Raw genomic sequence first — 23,960 nt, 5'->3', positions numbered from 1 at the left:
TGTAAATCCGTGGACAGAGGACTCAGAAAGTGCAGAAAAGAGACCCAGGAGATGGCGAGTAGCAGTTCACCATCCTTCATATCTCTTTTCTGTACTCTGAGTTTTTGAGATGCATCCAGGAGACGAAAGCTATGGTGTGGTGAACTGAGCTTATATCGGACTTCCAACGTTAACCTATTTTATGCTGAACAAAAATACCACTTGTTTTTCTACAGCTGGTTCAGATCTACTCTGGGTGTCTGGGAGGGAGGCTGTGTTTCCAGAAAATGTGTGGCTCAAGTAAGCAACATGTCGCTTTCAATCGGTTTACAAGTGGCCTATGTCAACGTTCATAGAAATATGTTTAAATATATTCTTTTCCTAGGGCATATTCATTTTCTTTGCCAAACCAAGTAAAGGCTGTTCATCATATATTGAAAAATAAGCGAGATGCGTGTTTCAGTTGCAGACTCTGTAAATAATTGGTAAACAAAGAACTGTACCCACACCTACATATAGAATCCTATCTTGTTTCTAGAAATGTATAGCTTGCTATGTTCTTGGGTGGCTTTCTACTTTTTTACTAAATGCAATCATGTGCAAAATGTCAACAAAATATAAATTGACCAAAAATGATTAACTACCGGGGAAAAACAGGTTTTCACTTTCCAGATTTGAAAAGCTCAGAAGATCGATATTCTAGAAATTTAAAAATGTCTTGCTGCTAAACAGAAATAACAAACTTTCAAACCCAATAGGTGATGAACGCATGGACCGTCTAAAGGAAGCTGGCGAGTCCTTGGCCTGCACAACAGAAGCAAGCGAAAAAGCTCTTTTAATGAGGACGCGCTTCAATATGTTTCGGGACTCCTACGAGGGCTCTGGAAGCCCACCATGGTTAGACAATTGCCTTGAAGTTAGAGAATACCAAAGTTCACAATTTGAAAGCGATACAAGCCACACAGAGTATATCGGAGAACATCAAGAATTTGCGAAAGAGCAGATGTCACCAAAAGAAAATGGAAGTGAGTGTGATGAGTGGAATTCACAGGTCCTCAATGGTGTGCTGTGCCTGACAAAAAAAGAAGTATCACACAACCCTCCCGAGTATAATCCCCAGAGTAAGCGCGCACCAAAACGCCAGCGAGTGAGGGCCTTTCCCTGTTTGAACTGTGAGAAAAGTTTCTTTAACAAGACACAACTTCTCTATCATTATAGAACGCATACTGGCGAAAGACCACATGTATGTTCCTTCTGTGACAAAACCTACAGCAGAAGCCATCATCTGAAAGAACATATACGAATACATACCGGAGAGAGACCACACACATGCCCGGTGTGTCAGCAAACCTTCATATATAAAAGTCATTTTAATTCCCATCGAAGAAAAAAACATGGACTCTCCGTTGGTAATCGACGACAGGAGGAGACAAACAGGATGGACATGCAATCGCATAATCAGAGCGGAGTTACCCCCAAACTAGCCCATTAGAACCAGAAATATCACCTTATGTATCGCAGCTACACCTGTTCGAATCCATGAGAGGAACAAAGGCTGTTACATTAGTGAAAGCTGTAAAAATGGAAGCAGGAAACAAAACCAAGCATGATTCTGATAACTTTCCATACTCCATGAATCACTAGACGTAAATGTGTCATTAAACAGCGCACCCACAAGAAAAGCATTGCCTTTCTCAAAACCTTGGCCATATAACCGCTATAAATGCCCTAAACAGAATATTTAAGTTACAAAAAAATTGGCAAACAGGCTTCCTGAGTTAGCCCCCTCCTTTGGAAGAATTGTTTAACTGGGTCAGGTGCATAAAGAAAACATGAGGTGTCTCCACCTTTCGTTGTCTGAAGCCATGATACACCATAAGTCAGTTCCTGAGAACAGACGTAGGCATGATGTGGCTCATAGGCATGATGTCACGTTTAAGGCCAGCACCAGAGTCCATTCCTGCTACAGATCTTGGACACACATCTCAAATGGTTTTTGGCCTGAACTCTGACCCCTAATAGTAGTTAACATACAGCTTTAAGAATAACAAAACAATTGACGAGTCTGTGCGCGCAGAAAAGAAAACGTGCGACGCCATGCAAACAGCGGACCTCATAAAGAGCTATCGCATAAATGCATGAAAATGACAACTGTGGGTGTGAACTGATGGATGTTTATGTGCAGCACAGACATTTATAGCAAATAGCTCCGTCTAATTGGCTTATGCTAATATTTCCATTATCCATGCTGAAAAATGCCTCTCAAAATCCAAATATTGAAATGACTAATATCAGCTACCTCTTCTTTGTAGGCAGACATTTGTATTGTGAAGAAAAATGCTGACTTTTAATTAAATCCAAAATGTCTGACTATTATTGAACAAATCACCCCCTTTCTACATTTTGGCACCCACTGGTCCATCCTTTTTAGAATATCAGTGAAACACTCAATGTATGTATAGTTTAAAAGGAGCATTCTTTCCTCCGTTTCTTTTTTCTCCGCCACATTCATGGTGCGTCTTGTGACGCTGTGCATCTCAGGGGATACTGAAGCCTGCATCCTGGCGGTGCAGCAATACCTTTCGGTTCTCAATGCATCGCTGCTGCAAACGCTACACAAGGCGCTTGAAGATAAACTCAAACAAAAAATAGCGCATAACTTTGGCAGGGAATTTAGATGTGCTTATCTCGTTTTTGTTGTAACTAAATTATTTATACTATTATTAAAATTTTAAAGATTTTCAAGGCTTTGGTTGTAGTGTGTTTATTCATCATTATTTGCTCTCCGTAGTTTAATCTTGTTCCTGAGTACTAACACACTGTGTTGACGTTGCAGCATCGCAGATAATTCTTCCACCAACTTTATTACACAGTGCATCCAGTGAAAGAGACAGTTAATGACTCCTCTTCACCTGTTCTTCTCTCTCACACACACAGACACACAAAAAATGCCCACGTACTGATGCCCCAGCCCTCCACTGACCCGTTTACACCACGACATGTGACGGCCATTAAGGGTTCGTTTGATATTCTAACTCCAAGTCCACATGCATCACCAAGAAAGTTATAAAATTAAAATAAAGTGAACATTCTTGCACTGAAGCATTGGAAAAAAGCAGTCTTTTAATAGGGAATAGCTACAGAAGCGCATAGAGGAGGGCTTTCACAGAATAGTTTTTGACTAAATCCCCATGTTAACCTGGTCCCTGTAGTGGTGATAAAACAGACGCACACACAATACATACAGACGCGAGTGCATCTCAGGGACGCACTGTTGGTGATGAATCGAGGAGCTGAATCATATAAAATATCAGGAGTTTTTGAAACGTGTATCAGCATTGCTAACATGTCAGCAGTCGTCTACCCCATGCTTCTGGAAAGGTTTGAACATTAGACGCGCCCCCCTGGATGTGCGCTCGGGCAGGCCCATGCATTCATCACTGGCGCAGCCAGTAAGTCAGATCGTTCTAATAGAGACCAGCCCGCACTTTCCTCACCTTCAGAATATTACCAAAGCTTCCGACTGGATCCGGCGGATCGCTTGGGGGCACCATCTGCCTGCGCACGGACACCACTGTGTATTGGAAATCCTACAAGGTAATGCTCTGGTATCCGCCCAAAAGGTAAGAAAGCCGCCGTTAGAAGTCTTCATCACACTAACGGGTCACTTACCATTGGTTGTGCTCTTTCCGGCAGTGACTCTATATAACCACAGATGCCTCACCGACCCTCCCATCCTCCCCGTTCTATGAACGGGCTGTACCCATTAATACGATCCCAAGTCTAGAAACCTGATCACAGGTCAAAGCCAATTTGCTGTTGGGGCTCTGTGTCTGGGGTGCGGACAGCCTTGAATGCAACTGATATCTGCACGCAGGAGTGGTGCCTTTATAGGACCGCATGTCACTTCTGGAGCCAACCGGTGTCCGTGTAGACCCGCGCTGCAACATCTACTGGCACACAGGTATACTGCTGAAAATGTTTTCGGATCCAGTCTGAATCCTTGGGACTGTTCGCAAGGTGAAAATCTGTAATAAGATAGAGTCTCTACCAGTAAAAGCGTTACGAAGGTAACTTGTTCACCTGAGTCATCCGTGTGTGGCATTCTCCAAGAACCCTACCTTGAGTATATTCTTTGCAACATATATACACACTCCCCGACACGCCTTCTAGAGCAGTACCAGGTAAACATCTAATATACACAGATGATTTTGGTGGCTAAGAGTTTAGGATTTGATCAACTCTAAAAGTCAGTAAGGATATTTGTTATTCCGCACCAATTAGCACTGAGTGGGTTATTGATTTCTTTTATAGCAGCACCTTTAGTAATAGAGAGACTAAATCTTTCATTTTAATCTTAACTTTTCTGCCCAAGAGTAACTTGGTTTATATTTTTAAGATCAAGAGACATTGATTTCTTTTTTAGTCTTTAAAAATGTAGGAGATACATGAGTGGAGCTCTCTTCACTCACACCACAGTGGTACTCGCGTTAGGAGTTCCTAAGATGTTTCTTGAAGTCTGGTAAGTTGTAGTCTCTTCTCTCTTCACTCTTTGTAGGGTCTTTTCCAAGTCATCCTCACTTTTTCATCAATCCACAACTTTGTTAGGGGCCTACAGCTATAAGGAAAGAGAGAATGGTGGAAAGTCAGCAGGTAAGTGGTGATAAAGGAGAGACACTAGGGAGCTACCTTCTTTACTAAGTCAGTTCTACTCCACAATTAAAACTATTGTTTTATGTTTAATTTCTGGAGTTTTTTGGTATATCAGTATAATCCTAGAATCAATGTCTTGTGTGAAGAGGAGACCTGGGTGTAGCTGATGCCCAGTGAATAAAGAAGGGAAGGGGCTGCATTTTGTTTTTGTTGAGTTTGAAACCTGAAACTTTGAAATATCTCGTCATCAGATTTAGGGTCAGAATGAGGCATTGTCCGTGTTTTGCAGAACGTCGCCCACTTAAGCCAAGAAGCTGCATTCATTTTTCTTAATTCAGGTGTGGCAGCATTGAAAGCAGCCGCTTCATTAGCTCCTCGAATAGAGAAGGAAGCAAGCAGGACAACAGCTCAGGACTAATCCAAAGCCACTTAAAGTCCAGCTGATGATCTTCTGAAGTGATGGGCATAAGATTTGACCTAAATTTTAGTGAGTGGGCGTAGCATGCACACCTGACTTGTTTGTGCAGAGTCGGGGGCTTTCCCACAAAGAACATTTGGAAAGTCTGGGTTCAAATGGTGCATTTATATTTTTCAAAGTGTGCTAGGAGGACTCTCCTATCTGCTAAGAATGACCTCCAGTGATGGGTACCCTGTTTAAGCAGTGAATTACATACAATACTCCAGTACCAGGACTTTGACATTCATGCCAATCTTGTGTCATGGGTGCTCAAGGTGTCAAAAAATGCCTCAAATATGTCAGGACCAGCATTTCCACATGGGTTCTTCCCATCCCCCATATAGCATGGTTGCCCTCCCTTATGCCAACATTTTGCCAAGGGTAACCCCCATAATTCTAGAATAGCCTCCAGAATGCATGAGTCAGCATTATTCGACCTATGGAGGATACCTAAGATGTGGGCGGCATGATTGGTAAAATTCTGGTACTAGAATGCAGGGCAAGTCTTACGCCACAGAATTATCATCATCAGCGGCAGGCGCAGTATAGGATGTTTCTCCCAAGTATGCAATACTGTCCGGTTTGTGAATGAGAGATGGTACTGAGCACAAGCTGTTATAAGCAAAGCATTTATTAACGTATCCTTTTAACTTGATATCACTCGTCTTGATTGTTTGGGATTTGTATATAGAGCAAACTCGAACCAGCTGTATTGGAGCACTTTACATGAGCACCACTTATATTACACAAGGTGCATTCTATGGTTTCTTTTTAGGCAAGGGCAGATTATGTGATTTACCCAGAATCACAGGATGTTGAGCTGACGCCAAGACTCGCACTTGGATTCTCAATTCAAATTCTGTAGCTCTTGCCGTTACGGTCCTTCATCTACAATGGATTACTAGGCCCATAGAGTCCAAAAGATAACTCCAACAATCATTGAGGTCTTTGGTATGTAGGCAAGTGATGAATGCAGTAAAGAATTTGAGAAGATGACAATTGTATTTCTTAGAGCTTAAAACAACTTACTTAATGTTGTTGCCGCTTCTTTTGTTTTGAGGGATATGCGGAGCATAGATCTGCAGAAGATATATCTGCCGACCATAGATCTGTGGTGCATAATTATGTGGTGCATAGAGATGTGATGCATAGATGTGCATAGATCTGTGGTGCATAGACCTGTGGTGAATAGACTTGTGGTCTATATGTATACATGTCTGCCATGCATAGATGTGCTCCAAAGATCTGCGGTGCGTAGATCTGCAGTGCTTAGATCTGCGGTGCCCAGATCTGCGGTGCCCAGATCTGCGGTACCCAGATCTGCGGTGCACAGATCTGCGGTGCATAGATATGTGGTGTATAGCTCTGCGGTGCATAGGTCTGTGGTGTAGGGATCTGCGGTGCTGTGCATAGATGTGCATAGATCTGTGTTGTAGTGAATTGATCTGTGGTGCATAGATCTGTGGTGCATAGATCTGCGGAGCATAGATCTGTGGTGTATAGATCTGCGGTGTATAGATCGGCAGTGCATGAATCTGTGAAGCATAGATGTGGAGCGTAGTTCTGCGGTGTATAGCTCTGCGGTGCATAGATCTACAGTGTATAGATCTGCGGTGTATAGATCTACAGTGTATAGATCTGCGGTGTATAGATCGGCAGTGCATGAATCTGCGAAGCTTAGATGCGGAGCATAGTTGTGCGGTGTATAGCCTGCTGTGTATAGCACTGCGGTGCATAGATCTACTGTGTATAGATCTACTATGTATAGATCTACTGTGTATAGATATGCTGTGAAATATATGGATCAGCAGACCATAGATCTGCAGTGCATAGATCTTTGGTGTATAGATATGTGATGCAGTGCATAGACCTGGGGCACATAGACATGTGCTGCATAGATCTGTGGTGTATAGATCTGTGGTGTATAAATCTGCTGTGTAGTGTATAGATCTGTGGTGTATAGATGTATGGTGCAGTGTATAAATCTGCAATGCGGTGTATAGATCTGTGGTGCTGTGTATAGATATGCGGTGCATAGATCTGTGGTGTATAGCTATGCAGTGCAGTGCCTAGATCTGTGCTGTATAGGTCTGCAGTGCATGGATCTGCGGTGCAGTGTATAACTGCAGTGCATAGATCTGTGGTGTATAGAGCTGTAGTGCATGGAGCAGCGATGCAGTCCATAGATCTGTGGTGCATAGATCTGTGGTGTAAGGAGCTGCTGTGTAGTGTATATATCTGCAGTGCATAGATCTGCTTTGAATTAATTAGATCTGTGGTCATAACTATGTGGCCTATAGATCTGGTGTGTGTGAATCTGCAAAGCATAGATATGCATAGATCTGCATGGTATTGATCTGCGGGGTATGGATCTGTGGTGTATAGGTGCTCGGTGTATAGATCTCCAATGCATAGATACAGTGCATAGATCTGTAGTGTATAGCTCTGCAGTGCATAGATCTGTGGAGCTTAGATGTGCGGGGTACAGATCTGCGATGTATAGTTCTGTGGTGCATAGCTCTACTCTGCCTAGATCTGCGGTGCATAGATCAGCGGTGCACAGGTCTGCGGTGCATATAACTGCAGTTTATAGATATGCTGTGAAGTGCGTGGATCTGCAGAGCATAGATCTGCAGTGCATAGATCTTCTGTGCTCAGTTATGTGGTGTATAGATATGTGGTGCAGTGCATAGACCTGTGGCGCATAGACATGCTGCATAGATCTTTGGGGTACAGATCTGCAGTGCATAGATCTGTTGTGTTTAAATCTGCTGTATAGTGTATAGATCTGCGATGTATAGATCTGTGGTGCAGTGTATAGATCTGCAGTGTATAGATCTGCGGTGCATAGATCTGTTGTGTATAGTTATGCAGTGCATTGATCTGCGGAGCATAGATCTGTGGTGCAGTGTATAGATCTGTGGGGCATAGATCTGTGATGTATAGATTTGCAGTGTATTGATCTGTGGTGTATTGATCTGCAGTGCATGGATCTGCGGTGCAGTGTATAACTCTGCAGTGCATAGATCTGTTGTGTATAGATCTGCAGTGCATGGTGCTGCGGTGCAGTGCATAGATCTGTGGTGCATAGATCTGCTGAGCATAGATCTGCAATGCATAGATCTACGGTGTATGGATCCTGCGGTGCAGTGTATAGCTCTGTGGTGCATAGATGTGTGGTGTAGGGATCTGCTGTGCAGTGTATAGATCTGCAGTGCATAGATCTGCATTGCAGTAAATAGATCAGTGGTGCATAAATATGCAGTGCATAGATCTGTGGTGTATAGATCTGGTGTGCATGAATCTGTGAAGCATAGATGCGGAGCATAGATGTGGTGCATAGATCTTTGGGATATAGATCTGCAGTGTATAGACCCTCGGTATATAGATCTACAATGCTTAGATCTACAGTTCCTAGACCTGCGGTGCATAGATCTGCAGTGCATAGATATGCTGTGAAGTGCATGGATCTTCGGAGCATAGATCTTCGATGTATAGATATGTGGTGTATAGATATGTGGTGCAGGGCATAGACCTGCGGCGCATAGACATGTGCTGCATAGATCTGTGGTGCAGTTCATAAATCTGCAGTGTATAGATCTGCGGAGCATAGATCTATGGTGCATCGATCTGCTGTGTAGCATATAGATCTGCGGTGTATAGATCTGCGGTGCAGTGTATAGATCTGCAGTGCAAGGATCTGTGGTGAATAGATCTGTGGTGCAGTGTATAGATTTGGGGTGCATAGATCTGTGGTGTATAGCTATGCAGTGCATTGATCTACAGAGCATAGATCTGTGGAGCAGTATATAGATATGTATTGTATAGATCTGTGGTGTGTGATCTGCAGTACATAGATCTGTGGTATATAGCTATGCAGTGCATTGAACTGCAGAGCATAGATCTATTGTGTATAAATCCGCTGTATAGTGTATAGATCTGCGGTGCATAGATCTGTGGTGTACGATCTGCAGTGCATAGATCTGTGGTGCATACATCTGTGGTGTATAGCTATGCAGTGCATTGAACTGCAGAGCATAGATCTGCAGTGCATAGATCTGTTGTGTATACATCCGCTGTATAGTGTATAGATCTGCAGTGTATAGATCTGTGGTGTATAGATCTGTGGTGCAGTGTATAGATATGCGGTGCATTGATCTGCGGAGCATAGATCTGTGGTGCAGTGTATAACTGTGGGGCATCGATCTATGGTGTATGTATTTGCAGTACATTAATCTGTGGTGCATAGATCTGCAGTGCATGGATTTGCGGTGCAGTGCATAGATCTGCAATGCATGGAGCTGCGGTGCTGTGCATAGATCTGCGGTGCATAGATCTACAGTATATGGATCTGTGGTGCAGTGTATAGCTCTGTGGTGCATAGATCTGTGGTGCAGTAAATAGATATGTGGTGCATAAATATGTGGTGCATAGATCTGTGGTGTATAGATCTGGTATGCATGAATCTGCAAAGCATCGATGTGCATAGATTTGTGGGGTATAGATCTGCGGTGTATAGATCCTCGTGTATAGAGCTACAGTGCATAGATCTGTGGTGCATAGATCTGCGGAGCATAGATGTGTGGGATATAGATCTGCGTTGTATAGCTCTACTGTGCCTAGATCTGCAGTGCAGTGTATAGATCTGCAGTGCATGGATCTGCGGCGCATAGAACTGCAGTGTATAGATATGAAGTGAAGTGCATGGATCTGCGGAGCATAGATCTGCAGTGCATAGATATGTGGTGCAGTGCATAGATCTGTGGTGTATAGCTGAGCAGTGCATTGCTCTGCGGTTAGATCTGTGGTGCATAGATCTATAGTGTATAGATATGAGGAAGTGCATGGATGTGCGGAGCATAGATCTGCAGTACATAGATATATGGTGTATAGATATGTGGTGCAGTGCATAGATCTGCGGTGCATTGATCTGTGGTATATAGCTGTGCAGTGCATTACTCTGCAGAGCATAGATCTTCGGTGCATAGATCTGCGGTGTATAGATCTCCAATGCATAGATCTACAGTGCATAGATATGTGGTGTATAGATCTGCAGTGCATGCATCTGTGGAGCATAGATGCGGAGCATAGATGTGTGGGATATAGATATGCGATGTATAGCTCTACTGTGCCTAGATCTGCAGTGCAATGTATAGATCTGCAGTGCATGGATCTGCAGTGTATAGGTCTGCGGCGCATAGAACTGCAGTGTATAGATATGAGGTGAAGTGCATGGATCTGCGGAGCATAGATCTGCAGTGCATAGATATATGGTATATAGATACGTGGTGCAGTGCATAGATCTGTTCTGTATAGCTGAGCAGTGCATTGCTCTGTGGGGCATAGATCTGTGGTGTATAGATGGGCAGTGCATTGATCTGTGGTATATAGATCTGCAGTGCAGTGCATAGATCTGTTGTGTATAGATCTGCAGTGCATGGAGCTGTGGTGCAATGCATAGAACTGAGGAGCATAAATCTACGGTGTATGCATCTTTGTTGCCGTGTATGGCTCTGCAGTGCATAGATCTGTGGTGTAAGGATCTGCGGTGCAGTGTATGGATCTACATTGCAGTGATTAGATCTGTGGTGCATAAATATGCAGTGCATAGATCTGTGGTGTATAGATCTGCAGTGCATGAATCTGCATAGCATAGTTCTGCGGTGTATAGCTCTGCCGTGCATAAATCTACAGTTCCTAGATCTGCTGTCTATAGATCTTTGGTGCACAGATCTGCGGTGCAGTGCAAAGATCTGCAGTGTCTAGATATGCTGTGAAGTCCATGGATCTGCAGAGCATAGATTTTTGGTGCATAGATATGTGGTGCAGTGCATAGACCCGCAGCGCATAGACATGTGCTGCATAGATCTGTGGTGCAGTTCATAGCTCTGTGGTGTATAGATCTGCAGTGTATGGATCTGCGGTGCATAGATCTGGGATGCAGTGCAAAGATCTTTGGTGCAGTGCATAGATCTGTGGTGTATAGCTGAGCAGTGCATTGCTCTGCGGTTAGATCTGTGGTGCATAGATCTATAGTGTATAGATATGAGGAAGTGCATGGATGTGCGGAGCATAGATCTGCAGTACATAGATATATGGTGTATAGATATGTGGTGCAGTGCATAGATCTGCGGTGCATTGATCTGTGGTATATAGCTGTGCAGTGCATTACTCTGCAGAGCATAGATCTTCGGTGCATAGATCTGCGGTGTATAGATCTACAGTGCATAGATATGTGGTGTATAGATCTGCAGTGCATGCATCTGTGGAGCATAGATGCGGAGCATAGATGTGTGGGATATAGATATGCGATGTATAGCTCTACTGTGCCTAGATCTGCAGTGCAGTGTATAGATCTGCAGTGCATGGATCTGCAGTGTGTAGATCTGCAGTGTATAGGTCTGCGGCACATAGAACTGCAGTGTATAGATATGAGGTGAAGTGCATGGATCTGCGGAGCATAGATCTGCAGTGCATAGATATATGGTATATAGATACGTGGTGCAGTGCATAGATCTGTTCTGTATAGCTGAGCAGTGCATTGCTCTGTGGGGCATAGATCTGTGGTGTATAGATGTGCAGTGCATTGATCTGTGGTATATAGATCTGCAGTGCAGTGCATAGATCTGTTGTGTATAGATCTGCAGTGCATGGAGCTGTGGTGCAATGCATAGAACTGAGGAGCATAAATCTACGGTGTATGCATCTTTGTTGCCGTGTATGGCTCTGCAGTGCATAGATCTGTGGTGTAAGGATCTGCGGTGCAGTGTATGGATCTACATTGCAGTGATTAGATCTGTGGTGCATAAATATGCAGTGCATAGATCTGTAGTGTATAGATCTGCAGTGCATGAATCTGCATAGCATAGATCTGCGGTGTATAGCTCTGCCGTGCATAAATCTACAGTTCCTAGATCTGCTGTCTATAGATCTTTGGTGCACAGATCTGCGGTGCAGTGCAAAGATCTGCAGTGTCTAGATTGCTGTGAAGTCCATGGATCTGCAGAGCATAGATTTTTGCTGCATAGATATGTGGTGCAGTGCATAGACCTGCAGCGCATAGACATGTGCTGCATAGATCTGTGGTGCAGTTCATAGCTCTGTGGTGTATAGATCTGCAGTGTATGGATCTGCGGTGCATAGATCTGGGATGCAGTGCAAAGATCTTTGGTGCAGTGTATAGATCTGTAGTGTATAGATCTGTGGTGAAGTACATAGATCTGTGGTGCATAGATCTGTGGTGTATAGCTATGCAGTGCAGTGATCTGCAGACCATAGATCTCTGGTGCAGTGTATAGATCTGTAGTGTATAGCTCTGCGGTGCAGTGTATAGATCTGTTGAGCATAGATCTGTGGTGTATGATCTACAGTGCATAGATCTGTGTTGTATAGCTATGCAGTGCATTTATCTGCAGAGCATTGTTGTGTGATGCAGTGTATAGATCTGTTGTGCATCGATCTGCTGAGCATACATCTGCTGAGCATACAACTGCTGAACATAGATCCGCGGAGCATAGATCTGCAGTGTATAGATCTGTGGTGCATAAATATGCGGTGCATAGATCTGTGGTTTATAGATCTGCAGTGCATGAATATGCGAAGCATAGAGGTGCTGCATAGATCTTCGGGGTATAGATCTGTGGTGCATGCATCTGTGGAGCATGGATGCGGTGCATAGATGTGCAGGGTACAGATCTGCGGGGTACTGCGGTGCATAGCTCTACTGTGCCTAGATCTGCAGTGCATAGACGTGGAGTGCATAGTTCTGTGGTGCATAGATATGTGGTGTATAGATATGTGGTGCAGTGCATAGAACTGTGGTGCATAGATCTGTAGTGCAGTGGATAGATCTGCGGTGTGTAGATCTGCGGTGTATAGATATACAGTGCATAGATCTGCAGTGTATAGATCTAATGTGCATAAACCTGCTGTGCATAGATATGCAGTGCAGTGCATAGACGTGCTGTATTGATCTGTGGTGTGTATATCTGCTATGCATGTATCTGCAGAGCATAGATGCGGTGCATAGATCTGTGGTGCTTACATTTGCGGTTCGTGGATTTGTGGAACATAGTTTTTAAGCGCATAGATATGTAGCAATTGGTTGTGTAAAGTTTTTCAGTGCACAGATTTGAAGGGCGTAGACTTTTGTCTTCCTTTGTCCTGTAGAGTATTAAAGCGCCCTTTACTACTCCAACAGCTCTGTGCTCGTTTCTAATAGATAGGTTGAGGACCCGGGCTGTCACTCACCATTAAACATTTTCTCACTCCTCCCGCCGCTGCACCAGCTACCTTCCACGCCTCTTTTTTTCTGTATTATGCGAGCCTGTAAGAAGGCACAATGAGCCCTCGTAGGGATCTAGTAAAATCAGAGCAGGTCAAGGCAGACTGTGCTTGACCCATGCCCCAACTCTTAACATATTTTGCAAGAACAACAGTGTTGCTTGTTCTCCTGCATGACATATGTACATCCTGTTTGTCAGGCGAAATGGGTTGAAAACCAGTGGTACGGGGGTCTCACCAGTAAACAACATGTACATACTAATGTATCAGCAAGTGGCCTATGTCCAAACCTATATTCTGTTTATTTTCTAAAGCATATTTATTGCGTACACTGATAAAATATTTTGTATTTTTCTCTAAAACCAAAGAAGAAAGCTCATTAAACGACACAAATGAGTAAAACGCCAGCTTCGATTGCAGACTCTGGTTGTGGCCTGTGGACCTCTGACCTCAACCTAACTTCAAATTGTTTTCCAGTTTTAAGAAATGTGTAGCTTTTACTGCCCGTGCATGTTATTTCCATATTCACAAAGTAAGGAATTGATCAAAACTGGTAAAATGCTGTGAAAAAAATGTTGCAGGTAAACCAGTTGTGAATCTCTCAGAAGATCCACATTCTAGAAATGTGTAAATTGTTGTTTGTTTTTTTTTGTTTTTTTTTAGAAATAACACCCTTTTAAATTTAATAGGTGATAGAAGAATAAAGAATCAAAAGAATGTTGATGAGGCCACGACGTGCAGAAAAACGGAAGCCCCTGTAGACAAGAAACTCCCAAGGATGCTCCAGAGATCGTTCGAGAATCCAAATTCCAGAACAACACTCTGGTCAGGAAGTTATTTGGCAACAAGAGGAGAGAAAGTTACTCAATGTGAAAGTGTTCGAAGCCACATCGAATACTTACGAGCACATCAAGAAAGTGGTAAATGGAAGATGTCAGGGAAGGATAATGAACCTAAGAGTGATCTGGAGAATTCAGAGTTTATCAATAGTCTGCTAAGCCTGCAAAAAACGCAAGCATCACAGAAACGTAATGAATGTAATCAGAGCAGCCGTCTGCAGAGTGAGTCTGTAAGTCCTTTGGAGAAACCTCCACTAGCGAAGCCTTACGCCTGTACCGACTGTGACAAAAGCTTCTGCTCAAAGACAAAACTTGTCGATCATTACAGAACACATACGGGTGAAAAACCACATGCGTGCTCCGTCTGCAGCAAAAGATACAATGTAAAAAACCACCTGACCGTTCACATGCGAACGCATACTGGAGAGCGACCATACACGTGTCCGGAGTGCCCGCGCACCTTCAGATATAAAAGTGATTTTAATCTCCATAGAAAAACAAAACACTAGTCGTCAGTGAGATCTGAGTTGGGAGGGGCGAAAATAGAGGCCACAAAAGATAACTTCAGAAACCAAGGAATGACAAGAAGTCGCATCATCAGATCAGCGTCATCGAACATCCCTTTTACCAACTAGTCAAGTACAAACCGCTTCACCCTCTTTACCTCAGCCGGATTTGACAAAAGCTAAAGGAGAAACAAGCTCTTGAATGAATTCCATATGATGGATGCATGACGCACCAGCAAGGTAAACTCTACACACCCTCACACAGCATGAGTTATGATAAGCAGAAGTTAAATATTATACAGGGCCGCCACACAAAAAACATGTACTGAACAGAAAACAATCAAAAACATCATATATCTATTTCAGAGACCATGGGCAGGAGTTGAAGGTAGATAAACTGAAAAATGAACTAAATAATCACACTTACCCGGTGCTACCCTATATCTTTTAAATAAATGGTCTTCCTGACCAGATATAAAAATGAGGACATGTTACTTCCTGCCCTTTCTTCTACTAAAGCCACCAGATACCACAATTTCAACACCCGATGATAGAAGGAGGCATGGATCTTACAAATGACGTCACTTCTAAGGCTAGTATTCAAGCCCAGTCCTCTCACACAACCTGGGTATGCATTCCTAAACGTGTCACACCGCGCCTGCGCACACATTTCTGTGTTTCGCACCACGCCTGCATCCTGCCCACACATTTCTTTGTGTCACACCGCGCCTGCATCCTGCACACACATTTCTTTGTGTCACACCGCGCACCAGCCACACTAAGGATCAGTCTTGGGGACAGAGATGGTAACATTTTGTGCGGGTTTGTGTCACAAAAGTGATTTTCGCTGGAAAGTATCCCTAAAGTAACACAAAGTAATGCTAGTTCTGCTTGCATCATGTGGGGGGGGAATACCAGGGAGGGTACAAGGGTGTACCCATGCAGCCTCCCACCCTTTTTGACACCAACCCATATTTACTAGTCTTTGTAGACAGGACTTTGCGACAAAAAACAGAACATCTTTGAAGCTGCCGTTCTAAATGAAAAATGTTTGAATTTCTCAAAACTTTTCAGGCTTTGTGTGTGTGCCGCACTGTACAGCGCACATTCAAAGTTTCTCCAAGCACAATATTAAACCTTCCAGTACAACACCTATGCTAGACACCTTTGCGCTATGGTGCAAGGATGTGTGCCTGGCGCTAAGCAGTCTGATTGTGCGCTGGTGTTAGGAAAGAGAGCAGGAGTGCCACAACTCTGTAGATGTGGTGCTGTTCTGCTGTTCCCCACTCACACGATGCAGTGCACAACTTTGGTAGCTGCGCTGCATGACAGCGTAGTACATCTGCCACTTGGTGTGTCGGCGTTGTCTTCGCCACACAGGATACAATTATTAGGAAACATTTGAAAGTGTATTTATAAAAAATTATCATTTTTCCCTATTTTTGTTCATAAAATGTAGTTTGTAAACTCTTGTGGTAGAGAACTTAGATGTGCATATCTGCCTCTCTGTTATAGAGATTTATTATTATATTATCTAAACAGTTCTGAAATTCAATGAATTGTTTTTTCTCAGGGGTCTTGATTCATTGTTTTTAATTTTCTATATTGTTGTTCTTTATTTAGATATAACTCTGTGAGCGCCCTGTAATTAGCTTGTACGAGCAAGACGTCCTTTCTTTGAGGCACTGAGTGCGAGTCAGGCAGAGCAGAATTGCTGTCTGCATTTTCATTACTGATACAACTGTGTATGGGAACATCAGATCCGATTTTCCTGGCTGTAATTCCCAGTGGTAAAAATCATGAGGCTTTGGCTCAAGTACCAGCTAATCCTTTTTCCCTGTTCCTGTCGACATGTGCTATTTCCCAGGAACTATCCCTACCTTCCCTCTAGTACCCAGCCTAACCTCCTTTGTCCACTCTGGCACACACAGCTGCCACAGACATTTAACACCTGCTCAGAGTGTGATAAACTTCTCGAAATAGGGAATACCTTGAGGTATTCTGCACAGTCATTCCATGTCGGCAGTTATTCCCCATTCTGAGGGCTTTAACTTGTAATAGGCAAAATTTCATGTGGAGATACTGGCCAGTCCCAGTAATTCCAGCCAGTGGAAATCCCTGCATGTAATTCCACCTAATGTGTGGTCAGGGTCTAAGTGTCAGGTACCCCACAAGACTCACCTTTGCTTGTGAAGCGATTCCGCAGAGACGACAGGAGCGCCCGCCCCTGTACCCACCTGACCCCCCTGGGACCAGAACCCAACAGGGATGAGATGGACGCAAGGATAGGAGCCAGAAAATGGGGGTAAAGTTGTGGTGCGTGGAATGGTGCTTGCAGGATATTCCGAGGGCAACTGGAAGACAGAACAAGAATCTAATTGGTAAGGAACCCCTACGTTCGCCCTTTATCAAACGCTCCCTAAAACACACACAAGCGTTATCCTGCCAGGACTCACCGGTGTTTTTGCTGGTCACAGTCTTCAACCCTTCGTGTCGTTCCACACGTAACAGGATAATCCAGGAGAGCTCCTCTGCATGGGCCCCCAGATAACCAGTAGCAAAACGCTCCTGCGCGGTCCCAGAGAAATGAATGATGTAGCGCTCCTGCGCTAGCCTCAAAGAATGAATGATTGCGCAATTGCGCTGGCTCCCAAGAAATTAAGAAATAGTGCTTTTGCGCTGAACCCCCAAAGGAACCACTGATGGTGCATTTGCGCTAACCCCCAATGAAAGAAGGACGTAGCGCTTCTGCGCGGTGGCAAAGAAAAACAAGAGTGTTGGCGCTCCAGCGCGGTGACAAGGAAACACAAAGTTTAGCGCTCCAGCGCGGTGATAAGGAAACCCCAAATGTTAACGCTTCAGCGCGGTAACATGGAAACACAAAGGTAGCGCTCCAGCGCGGTGATAAGGAAACCCCAAATGTTAACGCTTCAGCGCGGTAACAAGGAAACACAAAGTTAGCGCTCCAGCGCGGTGATAAGGAAACCCCAAATGTTAACGCTTCAGCGCGGTAACAAGGAAACACAAAGTTAGCGCTCCAGCGCGGTGGCATGAAACAGACTGGTACTCACGGAACGGTGGGTCTCAGGGAACTCCCCACTCGACGTGAGCCTCGGAAGAATCTGAAGCACAGAGCCGGCGGGAAGCGCGATCTAAATGCATTTCCCCCGGAAGTGCTTCTGTGCTCCGCAGGAACTAGAGCGGGGCTCAGCTTCCAGCCGGAAGTGAGTATCCCGGCAGTGTTGTGTGTGTTAACGGGATGTCGGGGAACGGCAACCGCCGCGAACCCGACAGAACCCCCCACCAAAACAAGCCCCCCTCCGAAACCCCGGACCTCAGAAAGGGCAAGCAGGGCGAGGGCTCAAGGGGTGACTCCGATGAAAAGCACGGACCAGAACGGGAGCATGACGGACGTGGGACAAGGGTTCCCAAGACCACTCATCTGGACCGTAACCCTTCCAGTCCACCAAGTAGAAGAGCTTACCCCGGACACGGCGAGACCCCAAGATGGCCCCGACCTCATACTCAACATGGCCCTCCACCACCACCGGAGACGGAGGAGAGGGAATCGGAGCACCAGAGCGGACCGCCCGCAGAAGGGAGACATGGAAGACCGGGTGGATCCGCATGTGCGGAGGTAGCGAGAGTCTCATGGCCACTGGGTTGATCACCTTCTCGATGGCAAAGGGACCCACAAAACGAGGCAAGAGTTTCTTGGGACCATGTACGTTGAGGTGCCGAATGGACAGCCACACCATGTCGCCCAAGCGGTAGTCAGGCTCCTTCTGTCTGTGAGCGTCAGCATGCGCCTTGTAGGTGTCCTTTGCTTTGGCCAACTCAAACCGTGCCTGCTGCCAGAGCCTGTGCAGGGACTCATGATAGGCACGCACCGATGGTAACTGGCTGTCCCGAGGTACCTCCCAAGCAGTGGTGCGAGGGTGACGGCCGTGAAGACGAAAGAAGGGAGACATGCCAATGGCCGAATGCTTGCTGTTATTGTACGCGAATTCCGCCATCCATAACACCGCCGACCATTCCTTCTCCACCATCAGAAGCAGACAACGGAGGTACTGTTCCATGGTGTGGTTCGTTCTCTCAGCCTGACCGTCGGTCTGGGGATGATAGGCTGAGGATAAGCGTACATCCATCTCGAGGATTCTGCATACCTCCTTCCAGAAACGGGACATGAATTGAGAACCCCGGTCCGTTATAACCACCAAAGGGATGCCATGGAGGCGGACCACCTCGTGCACGAAGATCAAAGCCAGATCCGTTGCTGTGGGCACTTTTATCAAGGGTACAAAGTGCACCATTTTTGACAGGTGGTCAACTATGGTGAGAACCGCGGTGTGCCCGGTCTTGGTGATGGGGAGATCAACCACGAAATCCATTGATATGGTGTTCCAGGGAAAAGGTGGCACGGGTATGGAACGCAGCAGACCAACAGAAGGTTCAGACCTGTTCTTCCCTAGAAGGCAAATGGTACAATTCGTCACATGAGTACGTGTGTCGGATACCAGTGTTGGCCACCAAAACTGTCTTTGTACGAGTTCAATTGTCTTGTGGTAACCAGGATGGCCAGAGAGGACTTGATCATGGCACATGCGGATTGTTCTTTGTTGGCTGGGTGTACCTGTTAGGTACAACCGTTCTTCTTTAAACAGCAATCCGTCCGCACGAATCGTCCCTTCGTGTTCCTTAGCCAGGACCACCGGATCGGACTGCTTCATGTCATGTCTCACGAGAGTCAGGAAGTCCGAGGATGCTACCACCCCCTGGAAGTGTTTTTCCGATATGATAGGACTTGGCTCGGTGGTTTCGACATGTCCGTCACGTTCGTCTAGCCGTGAAAGGGCATCTGCTTTAGCGTTGTCTTTTCCGGGTCGGAATGTGATAACGAAGTTGTATTCATTGAAGAATAAAGTCCATCTCAACTGTCGGGCTGTGAGGGCACGGGCTGACTGTAGAAACTGGAGGTTCCGGTAGTCAGTGTAGATGGTCACTGTGTGTTTGGCGTCTTTCAGGAAATGGCGCCATTCCTCGAACGCTGTTTTAATAGCTAATAGCTCTCGGTCAGACACAGTGTAGTTGCGTTCCGCTGGTTGTAGCTTCTTGGAATAGAAAGCCACCGGATGCAGTTGTCCTGTGCTGGTGCTTCGTTGGGATAACACGCCCCCTATAGCTTCCTTCGAGGCGTCTGCTTCCACTATGAAGGGCTGCTCGGTATCAGGATGCACCAGCACGGGGGCGATGGTGAATCGTCTCTTTAGTTCTTGAAAGGCGCTGTCAGCCTTCTGATCCCACCCAAACAGCACTCCTTTTCGTAACAAGCGTGTAATAGGAGCCACCAGAGCGGAAAAGCCTGTGATGAACCTACGGTAGTAGTTGGCAAAACCTATGAACCGCTGGACCCCTTTTACGGATTCTGGAGAAGGCCAAGTCAAGATGGCTTCGACTTTTTTGTTGTCCATCTGGATGCCTGCCGGAGTGATGATGTGCCCCAGGAACTCTACAGAGGTGACGTGAAAGACGCTCTTCTCCAGTTTGACGTATAAACGATGTTCCCCTAGCTGTTGGAGGACTGCACGCACATGCTGTACGTGGTCCGTGATGGTTCGGGAATATATCAGGATATCGTCTTTATAGACAATACAAAAGACGTCTATGAAGTCCCTCAACACCTCGTCTATGAAGTATTGGAACGCTGCGAGGGCATTACGGAGTCCGAAAGGCATCACCTGGTATTCGAACAGACCAAACTTCGTCCGGAAGGCGGTCTTCCATTCGTCCCCTTTCCGGACTCTGACGAGATGGTAAGCACTCCGCAGGTCGAGTTTTGTGTACACTGAGGCATTTTTGACTTGCTCCAAAAGGTTAGAGATCAACGGTAGAGGGTACCGTTTTTTTACGGTGATGGCGTTCATCGCCCGAAAGTCAATACAGGTCCTCAGATCGCCTTCCTTCTTCGACACGAAGAAAAGAGGAGAGGAAACCGGAGACCTGGAATGGCGAATAAAACCGTTGTCCAAATACTCATCCAAATAGGAACGAAGGTAGATGTTCTCCTTCTCTGTGAGAGAATATATTCGGCTGCATGGCAACGTGGAGCCAGGGATCAAATCAATGCGGCAGTCGAACGACCGGTGAGGAGGCAGAGTGTTGGCCCCCTTCTTATCGAACACCTCTGCTAGGTCCTGATACTCCTCTGGTATGGTTGCTTGGGAAACAATCCCCATGCCATCTACTGGTAGGGACCGAGCCTGTATGGAGCGAGCCCCCATGGGATTGTCCTTCGTATAACAGGTTGCACAGCAGTATTCGGAATCCAGGTGTATTATTCTGGCCACCCAATCGATACGGGGATTGTGCTTCACTAACCATGGCAACCCCAGTATAACCTTGAATTGAGGAGCGTCGATGACGTCGAAACAAACAGCCTCGGCGTGCTGGTTGGCAAAGGACATCGTCATGTTCTCTGTTTGATGCCCGATAGGGCCGGAAGTCAGGTCCGTTCCGTCAACCGCCTTGACTGTTTCAGGTTGCTCCTTTGGTACTGTGGCTATGCCCAAGACACGTAAAAAACCGGTGTCAATAAAGCTGCCTGTCGCACCGGAATCCAGCATGGCGGTTACCAACCAGGTTCTGCCCGCCTGATTTTGTAAGGAGACTTCTATTCCCACGTGATGACTGCCGTCAAGTACTGCAGGGATCGCTGAGGCGTTATACGAAGAACCCAGAGGACGGATCCCCTTGACTACTGGGTTGTCTCGTTTCCCATCGGATCGCTTTTGGTGATGGGTAACGCAAACGGCCTTCTGCCCCTTGTTTTGGAGGGTTTCACCGGACATTCCCTGACGAAGTGTCCGCTCTTCCCACAATACAAACATTGGTTCTGCTTCCTCCTTTTTTCTCTCTCTTGACTGGTCAACGGCCCTCTTATGCCCCCGATCTGCATGGGCTCAGATGTGTCGCCTTGAGGAGTGGATTCGTCTTTGGCCTTTTCGGCGCCCTTGTCTCCAATGGACAAGAAACGGTGGTCACTGTTTCTCCCTTTCTCGGTCCTTCTTTCCTGCAGTCGGAATTTCATCTTCACCACTAAATTGATGAAAGGACCTATTTCCTCAGGCGGATTGGGCAACTGGGAGATGAGATCTTTCAGATCATCACGCAGACCTCGGTAGAATACTGACACCTTTTTATCCTCTGGCCAATTGGCCTCGATGACAAGCCGGCTGAATCGGGTGATGTAATGTAGCAGGTCTTGGCTGCCTTGCTTTAGGTTAAGCAACTCGTTGTCTGTGGCCTGCACAAAGGTGTGACGAGCGAACATACGCCACATGGCTTCCTTGAATGTCGGCAAGTGGTGAAGCATGAGATCGTCGTTTTCCACAAAAGAAATGGACCACTGAGCGGCGTCTCCTCCCATGTATGATAAGATGTATGCGACCTTGGATGCATCATCGGGAAAGGCCGCGTTTCTGGCCATGAAGTGCAGGTGGCATTGGTGGATGAAGACCCCATACTTGGTACTGTCGCCGTAGAAACGTTCAGGTGGTGCCAGTTGTACAGGATGGGGTGTGACGACTTGTATGGCAGTGCTCGGATCGGTGGCAGCGGAGGACCCCCAAAGGTCAAAGTAGGTGGGCGCAACAACCCTCCTTGTATGACTCTGGGACTAGGAGTGGTTCCCCAAGGACTGGTAACCCCGGATGCCATTTGACCCTGTAGGGTAGTGATATCATGGCGTAGACTGAGGTTCTCAGCTTGCATGGCAGCCAGCATGACTGCTATGTCTCACAAGGTGACCTCCGGGTCGCTCATGTCGTCTGGGTGGAATAGGCAACGTGGTCTTCAGATTCTGTCAGGTACCCCACAAGACTCACCTTTGTTTGTGAAGCGATTCCGCAGAGACGACAGGAGCGCCCGCCCCTGTACCCACCTGACCCCCCTGGGACCAGAACCCAACAGGGATGAGATGGACGCAAGGATAGGAGCCAGAAAATGGGGGTAAAGTTGTGGTGCGTGGAATGGTGCTTGCAGGATATTCCGAGGGCAACTGGAAGACAGAACAAGAATCTAATTGGTAAGGAACCCCTACGTTCGCCCTTTATCAAACGTTCCCTAAAACACACACAAGCGTTATCCTGCCAGGACTCACCGGTGTTTTTGCTGGTCACAGTCTTCAACCCTTCGTGTCGTTCCACACGTAACAGGATAATCCAGGAGAGCTCCTCTGCATGGGCCCCCAGATAACCAGTAGCAAAACGCTCCTGCGCGGTCCCAAAGAAATGAATGATGTAGCGCTCCTGCGCTAGCCTCAAAGAATGAATGATTGCGCAATTGCGCTGGCTCCCAAGAAAATAAGAAATAGTGCTTTTGCGCCGAACCCCCAAAGGAACCACTGATGGCGCATATGCGCTAACCCCCAATGAAAGAAGGACATAGCGCTTCTGCGTGGTGGCAAAGAAAAACAAGAGTGTTGGCGCTCCAGCGCGGTGACAAGGAAACACAAAGTTTAGCGCTCCAGCGCGGTGATAAGGAAACCCCAAATGTTAACGCTTCAGCGCGGTAACAAGGAAACACAAAGGTAGCGCTCCAGCGCGGTGATAAGGAAACCCCAAATGTTAACGCTTCAGCGCGGTAACAAGGAAACACAAAGTTAGCGCTCCAGCGCGGTGATAAGGAAACCCCAAATGTTAACGCTTCAGTGCGGTAACAAGGAAACACAAAGTTAGCGCTCCAGCGCGGTGGCATGAAACAGACTGGTACTCACGGAACGGTGGGTCTCAGGGAACTCCCCACTCGACGTGAGCCTCGGAAGAATCTGAAGCACAGAGCCGGCGGGAAGCGCGATCTAAATGCGTTTCCCCCGGAAGTGCTTCTGTGCTCCGCAGGAACTAGACCGGGGCTCAGCTTCCAGCCGGAAGTGAGTATCCCGGCAGTGTTGTGTGTGTTAACGGGATGTTGGGGAACGGCAACCGCCGCGAACCCGACACTAAGTTTATTATCAAGGAGAGATGTAGCCCGTCATGTGACCCCCCTACAAGAAACACCCCCTTTCCATGCCCGCTCCCACTCCTCGCAGCACCTACTAGCGTAGGCACCAGTTGATCCCACAGGTGGCCAGTACCCACAGTCTGTAAAGGACGCAGGTATATCCCAGACGACAGCCCTCAGGAGCTCTGTGTTAGCCTTAACGCCCAGTGCGGAGGACGCTCCACTAACGCTTCTCCTGACACTTTT

The 23,960-nt window shown here is 46.3% G+C and overlaps 1 protein-coding gene across 7 annotated transcripts in view; it reads left to right on the top strand.

Moving 5' to 3' along the window:
- The window catches only part of LOC146813543 (zinc finger protein 398-like), a 65,862-nt gene extending 45,514 nt beyond the window's left edge, over positions 1 to 20,348 (top strand). For 5 of the 7 annotated variants that reach the window (XM_085620314.1, XM_085620313.1, XM_085620318.1 and 2 more), the window contains one exon: positions 738 to 2,724. In XM_085620314.1, the coding sequence (XP_085476440.1) occupies positions 738 to 1,471 (734 nt within the window). In that variant the 3' untranslated portion in view covers positions 1,472 to 2,724. Of the gene's footprint in view, positions 1 to 737; positions 2,725 to 14,061 lie in introns of those variants that run through there. The other 2 variants (XM_085620315.1, XM_085620319.1) reach the window with 2 other exon arrangements.
- The last annotated feature ends 3,612 nt before the right edge of the window (positions 20,349 to 23,960 follow it).

The sequence above is a fragment of the Triturus cristatus genome, chromosome 7 (genome assembly GCF_964204655.1).
Source record: "Triturus cristatus chromosome 7, aTriCri1.1, whole genome shotgun sequence".
NCBI lineage: Eukaryota > Metazoa > Chordata > Amphibia > Caudata > Salamandridae > Triturus > Triturus cristatus.
Note: the sequence above shows the minus strand (reverse complement) of the source record. Positions and strands in the feature narration are given on the sequence as shown.